The sequence below is a fragment of the Caenorhabditis elegans genome, chromosome X (genome assembly GCF_000002985.6).
Source record: "Caenorhabditis elegans chromosome X".
Lineage (NCBI taxonomy): Eukaryota > Metazoa > Nematoda > Chromadorea > Rhabditida > Rhabditidae > Caenorhabditis > Caenorhabditis elegans.
The window spans coordinates 16,494,547-16,504,645 of record NC_003284.9 but is presented as its reverse complement, the minus strand read 5'-3'; the positions used below and the strand labels follow the sequence as shown (position 1 = coordinate 16,504,645).

The window sequence follows — 10,099 nt, the reverse complement described above, 5'->3', positions numbered from 1 at the left end:
AGTTCTGGAATGGTCCAGAATTTTCTAGAAAATTCGGGAAAACTCTGGAATATTCCAGAACTTTCTAGAAAAATCGAGAAATGTCTGCAATGTTCCAGAAGTTTCTAGAAAATTCGAGAAAATTCCGGAATGGTCCAGAATTTTCTAGAAAATTCGGGAAAATTCTGGAATATTCCAGAACTTTCTAGAAAAATCGGGAAAAGTCGGCAATGTTCTAGAACTTCTAGAAAATTCGAGAAAATTCCGGAATGGTCCAGAATTTTCTAGAAAATTCTAGAAATTTCTGGAATGATCCAGAAGTTTCTAGAAAATTCGAGAAAATTCCGGAATGGTCCAGAATTTTCTAGAAAATTCTAGAAAGTTCTGGAATGATCCAGAAGTTTCTAGAAAATTCGAGAAAATTCCGGAATGGTCCAGAATTTTCTAGAAAATCCGAGAAAATTCTGGAATATTCCAGAACTTTCTAGAAAAATCGGGAAAAGTCTGCAATGTTCCAGAACTCTCTAAAAAATTCGATAAAATTCTGAAATGTTCAATTTCGTGGAAAAATTCAAGAAACTTCTGCAAAGTTCTACACGGGGTTCTGGCTCGACCCCGCGCTCCATTGGACACTGAAATGGCGGGAAAAAACTTTGAAATCGCAAGAGGAATTTTCACGCAGCGCGTTGAAAAAAGTGTATGCATTTGCGCGTGACGGTGTTTCTTCAAGTTTTGATACTCCTAGAATATTCTGAAGTTTCAATAATTTTTAAAAAAATATCAAAAATTGTTATAATTTTCAGAAACGCTCGCCAAAAACTTTCGGAAAGGACCGGAAAATGTTTCATATGATTTGAAGAACATAGAGAAAATTATACGTTCAAGAAATTTAGAAAAAGTTCCAGGAAACTTGAGGTTTTAAGTTGTAATTGCTCAGAACTTAGTTATATAATATTTATGTTGCTCGAAAATTTCCGGTAACCAGGGAAAAAACGTTCCATCTGCAAAGAAGGCTTAGAAAATTTAGAATTTGATTTCAATTTTGAGTACGCCAGTCGGAGCACGCGCTTCAGCGCGTGCGAACGGCTGGTATTAAATAATAAAACATGTGCTCAACTTTCAAACGGACTCCATGGCAACGGATATGATGCGTGATCCATGTATGTCACTTTTTTAGTCTCTTGTGTTTCGTACTCATAATACTCCGTATTGTGATCTTGTGACAATAAACGTGCATTTTTAAATGTGATTCTGCTGTTATGTAATAATGTTAAATCAAGAATAATATATGCAATCATGCTTTGTAAAGATATGTTTTTGAGCTTATGTAAAACAATATTCCATATCAAAATTGAACACACACGTACTTTTTGATACATATCTTCGGCATATATATTTTTACTCTTATCAGGCAACCCGTATCAATACCACCCCGAAGTCTTTTTTGCGTGCCTCGATAGCTCAGTTGGGAGAGCGTACGACTGAAGATCGTAAGGTCACCAGTTCGATCCTGGTTCGGGGCATTTCTTTTTCTTTTCATTGAATAACATATCAAAAAAGTCTTCACTAATTTTGGAGAGTGTTCAAGAATTAAAAAGAGGATGAGTTGCGGAGAAAAATTTCTGTGTGCCTACATTTTACTTTATTTTAGAATTATTTCGAAGTCACACGAAAGAAAACCTCCTAAAAATTACAGTGGTTTAGACTTCCAGATCTTCTGAATTAGTTTTGTTTCAAAAAGCTATGGAAATTTGTTCGTTATAAAGTTGAAATTATTTTTGGTTGCTTATGTTTGTTTATTTTTGGTTACTTAGTTGAAAATTATTTTTGATTGCTTATGTTTGAGCAGTCAAAAAGTGTCCTAGCTTAAAAAATAGCAAATTTTTTCTACTTTCAGATGAGTATATGATCGTTTCTGTAGCTACGATATTCATTTCAAAAACCCGAAAAATGTTTTTCCAATATGCAACCACCATTATAAAGTTGAAAATTATTTTTGGTTGCTTATGCCTGAGCAGTCAAAAAGTGTCCTAGCTTAAAAAAAACAAATTTTTTCTACTTTCAGATAAGTGTATGACCGTTTCTGTAGCTACGATATTCTTCTCAAAAAACCCGAAAAATGTATCCGAAAAATGTTTTTTCCAACATGCAACCACCATTATATATATTTATTCAAAACGTCGTAACAAAACAGAAAAGTGTAGAATAATCACCGGGAGAAACAAACTTGAATAATTTGAATGATCCTGTAAACCAGAAGTAGTTAAGGGGATCAAGTTGGGTGGGAAAAATAATTAAACGGGATATTATTATAAAGTTGAAAATTATTTTTGGTTGCTTATGTTTGAGCAGTCAAAAAGTGTCCTAGCTTAAAAAATAGTAAATTTTTTCTACTTTCAGATGAGTGTATGACCGTTTCTGTAGCTACGATATTCTTCTCAAAAAACCCGAAAAATGTATCCGAAAAATGTTTTTTCCAAAGTGCAACCACCATTATAAAGTTGAAAATTATTTTTGGTTGCTTATGTTTGAGCAGTCAAAAAGTGTCCTACCTTAAAAATAGTAAATTTTTTCTACTTTCAGATGGGTGTATGATCGTTTCTGTAGCATAAATTAGGGGTAAACTGAGATTTTATCAATTTTCAAAACTTATTTAAAAAAATTATGATAAAAACTTTAAAGCAATTTACCTACTTGCCACATTCCACTGTTAACAAACCTCCTTATTGATCTAGATCAAACAGCCGAATGACGTCATAAACGGCGTATCTTTCTTGACTTGGCCGTAAAACGGGCCTTGTCCAGTCTGAGAAGGTTTCCCACTTCGTAATTACAATTTCCTTTTTGAGAAGCAAAGCTTCTAACGACTTTTGATTAACTTGCAAATCCTTTGTAACATACTTGATTGCGTTCTCAAGAAACTCCTCTTTTCCGAACGTTGCAAACATTCGAGCCTTTGACAGTAATTCAAGTTGTTCTCGAACGCCTTTCAGGTACTCGTGGTCAGCGTTGTGGAGTCGCCAAACCAACACGTGCCTCGTGCAAGAGTCATACAGTTGAATTGCAGCAACTTTCGTGTCGTTTTTTAGACGGATGTACGAATGCTCACTGTCAAAATAAATTGGCACTGTTGGGTGCTTTTCAAATTTCTCCAATACTCTTTTTGCTTTTTCTTTATCTTCAGTAACGGTGATGGTCAAGTTTTCGAACTCGGCGGGCTTGTTGAAATCCTCCGTTTCCTCAACAATTCGCTCCATGATAGAGGTCCGTCTCTCGTTGACACCTTGAGAGACTTGCTCCTTTGCAAGATTTATGAACTCGTTGAGCCGTTGCATTGTGGCTGTAGTGATTTGTATGACCTTTCTTAAAATAGTTTTCACACTATTAGCTTCTTCACTGCGAAAACCACCGCCTTTGAACACAGCTCGCAAGAGGTCATTTGCACATCCTCGCATAAGTAACATTTTTCTCGTTTATCTCTACCCGGAAGAAAACATATTTCTTTTTTTAAAAACTCCTAGTGGGAAAATTAAGTTATGGAATTTACAAAAAGTTTAGCAGTTAGAGTTTAAAATATGCTCACACAATAAATTAATGACTAAAAACTTGAACGGGTTTTATCATGGATACTTTTTAAATTACTGGATCATCTTTCTTTTATTATCATTACTAAATTGGTGTATATTAACTCTAAAAACTTGTTTCCACAAAATAGATTTTTGATCTACCTGATGATTTGAACATATCCCCCTTTTCCGACAAAAGAGTCTCAACAAGAAAACAACGAGTCCAGTCCACCAGGTAAATCATAAATAAATTTTGTGAAAAATGTGTGATAATATCTTTTCGATATTAGGAAAGCCTATTTGATTTGATTCTATGCATTTTTTCTTACAGATAATACCAATTAAAAAAAAATACAATAAAAATGAAACTAACCGTAACGAAGTGGAGACTTTTCTCTGTTGTAACTTTGTCTGAAAATACAATTTTGTTTAAAATGACACTTTTTTTTGCAAAAGCAAAGCAATGTTTGAAATTTATCAATATATATATATAATTCAATACCAGAACGTACAAAAACTGTTTCAAAAAATTGTTTCTTTATTGTAAAACTAAAAGCTTTTATTCACAGCATTTCACTCCAATCGAAAGAATCTGAATGATTTTCACAATTTTATGAACTCAAAAAAACTATACGTGTATTATATATAGTAGCTGTACCACAAAATTTTAAACCAATGCTTCAAAAAACCGTTAGTTTTTTCATATCGTGAGTCTTAGAAATGGTGTTTTTTTAAATTAACCACATGCAAAAAAATCCTCTCATTTTGATTAAATTCACAATTGAGTAGAAATATCAAAAGATTTAAAATTCTATTTTTGGGATACAGGAAGTATCAGTGTGAGCAATAATCAATATACAGTGCCGCCATTATCACATTAGAGTTGAAACAACAATCCATCATTCTTTCAATTTACTTACCTCCTTCTGTGACTTCTGGGCAACGCGGGGTCTTGCAAACTGAAATTCTTTATAATCAAATTGTGAAACATTAATAATTGTCGTTTAGTCAGTATCAATATATACAACTTGAACTATTTAAACTGGTCAGTCGGAAAATACGTGTTTTTCTTTAGTTTGTTTGTTGCTGAATTGGTGAAATTAAAGTAATTATGATATTACGTATATACACTAGAAAAAATTCGAGTAAACCCGCTCAAAAATTATTATCACATTCTCTAATTCGGAATGCCTCTCTAATAGAAGAAACCCTTAACATGAAAAACTTACTCCATATTGTTGCTTCCTTCATTCTGATGATTTTCATCTCCAGTCAAAGATAAACTTTGTTGTTCTGGCCTGAAAATATTGATTTATTTTCAAAAATAACAATTTTAAAATCAGAAAAGTTGACAACGTTTTGATCTACAACATGCTTCAAAAATAATGAAACTTACATTACGGGCTCTTTCTTAGTTGACACTACGATCATATGCAAGTGGGGATCGTAATCCGGATCATTCGGATCATCAGCATAAAGATCATCATCGCTCGAATCGTCACGTCTCGCTATAAATATTATTAGTGTTATTGAAGCTTTTGTTATTTAGACTTACATGCTTTTGCCTTCTTTTTGCTTCCATTGGACATTGGAGGTCTTGTCCTGAAAATCGAAATTGTTATTAGCCTAGGGTGGATTTACAAAAATACGATATTTGCCAAGTAATGTCTCCATAACATTTTATATGCGGTGTGCGGCGCAATTATAGCAACACTGCTAGTTGCAAGAAGTAGAGTGTCTCTAGTTATTTAAATACTAGTAATCTTCCATACGATATAAATTTAAGATCGAAATACTGAATCGAAAAACTCGAAAAACCCCTAAAACATCGGACCAGTTTTTGCCATTTTTGAATGTATCAACATCAAAATTTTCCAAAAAATAAGAAATAAACAAAAAAATGTGCAATGAATGGTGGGTATTTATAAAAAAATTGTATTCAAGATTCTAGCAAAAATTTTTTTTACAAACTATACTTTGCTTTAAAGTACTTTATTACTGATCTATTACTTTTTTTAAAAATTACTTTTATTACTTTTTTTTTTACTGATTTATTATTTACCAGCCGCTGACCGCGCCTACGGCGCGGCCAACGACTGGCAACATTTGAAATGTTTGACACAATCATTCAAAATTGTCTTATGAAAAAATAATGAAAATTCACATCTTCCCAAATGTTCCCGACTCTAAGCAAGAAACTATCAAAATATCTTGACATTATCCTCACCAATTCCCAAGCCAATACATTTTCAAAAACTTAAAACGCAATTTTCCACCAAACTCCAATAATCCTACAATAATCCTACAGCACCCCAGCAGTACCACTACAGTACCTTGACACTATTCCCTACCAACTCCCTAGCCAACACCTCTTCAAAATGTTTTAAACTCAAAATGTTCTAAACTACAGTAACCCTATCGTATACCTACAGTACTCCTACAGTACCACTACAGTACCTTGACATTATCCCTCACCAACTCCCAACCCAATACATCTTCTGTAGAGAAAAACTCAATTTTTCCTAAACTACAGTAACCCTACCGTATACCTACAGTACTCCTACAGTACCACTACAGTACTTTGACATTATCCCTCACCAACTCCCAACCCAATACCTCTTCTGTAGACAAAAACTCAATTTTTCCTAAGCTACAGTAACCCTACCGTATACCTACAGTACTCCTACAGCAGCACTACAGGACCTTGACATTATCCCTCACCAACTCCCAACCCAATACCTCTTCTGTAGACAAAAACTCAATTTTTCCTGAACTACAGTAACCCTACCGTATACCTACAGTACTACTACAGTACTACTACAGTACCTTGACATTATCCCTCACCATCTCCCAACCCAATACCTCTTCCAACTACAGAAAAGAGAGTTGAAAGATCAAAGATCAAACTACAAACTACAAACGGACGGAAGGACACGCGCTTTATATATAGTAATAAATTGATTACTGATTACTGAAAGTTCTCAATATGTTAAGCTTCTTCAAAAAAGAGGACCACTACAAAAACAACTAAAAACTCACGCATCATTGGGTCTTGTTCCATTGAAATTTCCGTTCGCCCCCAAATAACACCTTGGTTGTCTTTGATTTTGGCCATTGACTACAAAATTACCGTGCTTTTACATAAAAACTTTTCTTAATGTCACTCACGTTCTCGCATCCTTTCCTCACGACTTGGGGGTGTTCTGATAGTTCAAATTATTATCGATTGAGTATATAAAATAATTTCAGAAATATCACAAGTCTAACATAACAATTGTATTAATTTATTTTGAAATCAAAATTTACAACTCCAAATGTGCTCAAATGAACAAGCTTTGTATGGAATTTTTTTCAAAAGTTGTTCAATTTGTTTTATGGTAATTTTAAACTTCCTAGTTTTAGCTAATTTCTTAAATTTTCATTGAGAAGTTTTTTGAGCAAGTATCATTACGAAATTTGTTTTTGAGCACATTTTGAGTCTAACAAAACACAAAGACTTGCCACAACATACAGTTATTAAAATGTGACATGAAATTTGGTTAAACAATTTCGAGAAAAAGCTCAACTCTGTAAAACACCCGAAAACTCACATAACTTGTCCATTGCAATATTGCCCAACTGTTCCTCTACCTTCAGAACGTTGTTCGTTTCCGACATTGTTAGAACTCATTTGCTGCTGTCTTTCATGGAAATGTTCTACAAAATCTTCTTTTTTTTTGAAATTTTTGAAATTTCGCGACTTACGACTTCCATGTCTATTTTCGTAACGCATCGGAGGTGTGCATGATCTAAGAGTAAAAATTATTATTAGATTTGTATTCACACAGTAAAAAAGGTTTCGCCTGGAACTCATGTCTTTCATGAATTTTCAATTGGGTTATTTCAAAATCGTGTCACTCACATTTCTTGCCTACGCAAACTTTGATCCGTATTTCTCATACCATCATTGTTCACATTGCTCCCCATACGAGAATCCCGTCTTTGATCTGGAATGTTTTCTTGAATTTTCCAAGTTTTCAGATTCTGTTGATTTGCCACTTACCTTGTGCCTGTCTATTCCCAATGTGCCAAGAAGGTTGCCTAAAATAAATATTTTTATTGACACTTGATTTCTATTAGAGGGATTTGTTCCCGGTCCAAATTCACAACTTTATCGCTACTTATTCATTTTTTGAAACTGTGAAAATTTATGTCAAACATGATCATTCATGAGAGCGGAAAAATGACTGAAAAAGACATTAATGGACACTATTGTGTGGATTTTTCTTTAAAAAACGTTGTTAAAAATTATCGAGAAAAATTTTCTTCATACAAACTAAAAAAAAACTTACATATCGTCTCCACATGTTCCTTCAGGCAAATTTATTTTTGCGCTTATTTGCACATTGCCTGCCTGATAATAAAAAGTCCTTTGATTTTGTCCATTGAAATTATCGAAAGCTTGCATATTTCCATTGTGCCTCAAGGGCGATCTAGGAAAAGTTGCTCTATCAAACGTAAGCTAATTTTCAATTTCTCTTCATATAACTTTACACCAGCTAATGTACATTTTTTGCACAAACAAATCAACTCACCGGCTCCGTCTCCGTGATTCTTCCCCATTTGAATTGTCCCATCTTTCCACATATCGGTTGTTTCCATTATTATACCCGTTTCTTGAATCATTTCTATCTTAAAACATTTTCTCAGTTACTCATTTATATACATTGCTTTATCAACTACCTGGGCTTCCTCTCCTGTGATCATCCCGCGGGGAATACGATCTGTAAACAGTGTTGTAAAATATGGGGAGGGATAAGTTCCTGGTCAAAACTCATACCTTTTTTCGTGGCTCACCGATTTTTCGAAAAATGCGGTATTTACTGTAATTAACCATAATTTTTGATTTGACGGTAGCTTCAAAAAAAAGTTCACTACTTCTTTTTTATAAAAGCCTGAGGTAACCGGATCCGGGCTAGAACACTTTTGGTGTTCAACATTTTTTGAAACCACTGTCAAATGAAAGATCTTAGTTGATAACAAAAACTCCCACAGCTTCAAAAAAATAGGCCACGAAAAATGTTATACATTTTTACAGGATCTTATTATGGCGCTAATATGCATACATTAGTTAATCTACATCTAGGTCTATCAAATAAATCAAGATGGGTGGACCCTATTAACTTTTCGGAAAACTTTCAAAATTGAAAAGCAAATTATGTTTTAAAACTAATTTAACAGAAAAATCTCATAATTTTTTGTTTCGAAAAAAGAGATTTTTTTTTAATTTTGCAAAAAATGTGATAAGGCACTTATCGGGTTTCACGCCACACTATACAGGAAGCGCGACTTGCGGCGCGAGGCAGGTAGAGATCGCCGCAAGGCGGGAGCGACAGGTGTTTTGGCGTCTGCATGAGAACGCTAGGCCTATCTACATCTTTTCCGTAAACAATTTAACTCACCGGCTCCGTCTTGGTGAATTTTCCCGATCTAAGTTTTCCCATCTTTCCTTTTGTAAAATGTGCAGTACACTATAAAATAAACTAAATATAAAATTAGAAAAACTATGAGTTTTGATTTCTTCCTAAATTTTAACAGTAGGGAAAAAAAATAATTGATAACGTTGTCCATCAAGTTGATTTTATTTTGAATGGTCTCTTTTTCAAAACGAAAAAAATTAGCAGCAATCTACTAATTAAATGTTTATTTTATCACGTAGTTACAGAGAAATTGTGTGTAAACATCATTAAATAGCAAAACAGAGAAGGATAAATTAAAGACGTGCCAACTATGCGTATGTACCAACTATCAACCAACATAGTTGGTACATCTTTGACTTTGCCATCTGCAGTTTTTATGACGTAAGGATTCCTGCCACTTATTGATTGGACGTGACGGAGGTTTACGGAGGGTGAACTAACTAAACAATAGCTGACGGTATGTCCTTTATTATAATACGCGCCAATACGAGACAATCAAAAATTAGTATTGCAGCAAAAAAGTAAAGTTTAAAGAATGTTTCATGTATTCAATTTTTATTGCATCGCTTGATCGCAAAAAAATTAGATTCGCGACTAAAAAGTCAAACTCAAAAAAAAAAAACATACCTATTGTCGTTTGGTCCATATTGGGCGTTTCCAGTTCCATCATTTTCACGATATCCATTATTTCCCTGATGATGAGCATTCCATGTTCTGCGATCATCATTTCTTCCATTATTGCCTTCTAGAAATCAGAATGTTGTACTTTGCTGATTTTTGTTTATTTTTACTCACCATAGGAAGGTTGCCTGTTATAATTTGGGTGTGACCTGAAATAAAGTGTGGTTAGTTTTAACTGAAACATAATATGTAAGCTGTACTTTTTTTTTGCTCACAATAAAAATATATAAAACTGCGCAATTTAATGTTTGAATTGACAATCTCAAGAAACAACTCTAAAAAAAATCAACCTCACATTGTCGATTTTTATCGGTTAGCCGTTCACCGACTTTTTCAATTCACGCCAAACCCGATAATTCCTGGAGACGAGGGTTTGTTTGTTGCAGTAAATTTTTTTGACAAACTTAGAACTGA

At 33.9% G+C, this 10,099-nt stretch overlaps 2 protein-coding genes and 1 non-coding gene across 3 annotated transcripts; 1 reads left to right on the top strand and 2 right to left on the bottom strand.

Annotated features, from left to right (window-relative positions):
* Window positions 1-1,429: 1,429 nt before the first annotated feature.
* K05G3.t1 lies at window positions 1,430-1,502 on the top strand. The gene has a single exon. It is a non-coding gene; the product is annotated as a tRNA-Phe (tRNA).
* Window positions 1,503-2,702: 1,200 nt separating this feature from the next.
* On the bottom strand, window positions 2,703-3,314 carry K05G3.1 (3'-5' exonuclease domain-containing protein; the record flags this gene model as incomplete). Its single annotated transcript, NM_078275.1, has 1 exon — window positions 2,703-3,314. The coding sequence occupies one exon, from the start codon at window positions 3,312-3,314 to the stop codon at window positions 2,703-2,705; it is 612 nt and encodes a 203-aa protein (NP_510676.1).
* Window positions 3,315-4,770: 1,456 nt separating this feature from the next.
* Window positions 4,771-9,716, bottom strand: K05G3.2 (uncharacterized protein; the record flags this gene model as incomplete). The annotated part of the gene is made up of 13 exons (NM_078274.4): window positions 9,632-9,716; window positions 8,268-8,308; window positions 8,120-8,216; window positions 7,877-8,017; window positions 7,588-7,625; window positions 7,447-7,531; window positions 7,290-7,333; window positions 7,136-7,241; window positions 6,714-6,748; window positions 6,585-6,663; window positions 5,101-5,147; window positions 4,942-5,053; window positions 4,771-4,843 (listed from the first exon to the last, which is right to left on the bottom strand). Exons 4-13 carry the CDS (start codon window positions 7,990-7,992, stop codon window positions 4,771-4,773), a joined length of 735 nt encoding a protein of 244 aa, NP_510675.2. The 5' UTR covers window positions 7,993-8,017; window positions 8,120-8,216; window positions 8,268-8,308; window positions 9,632-9,716.
* Window positions 9,717-10,099: the final 383 nt, after the last annotated feature.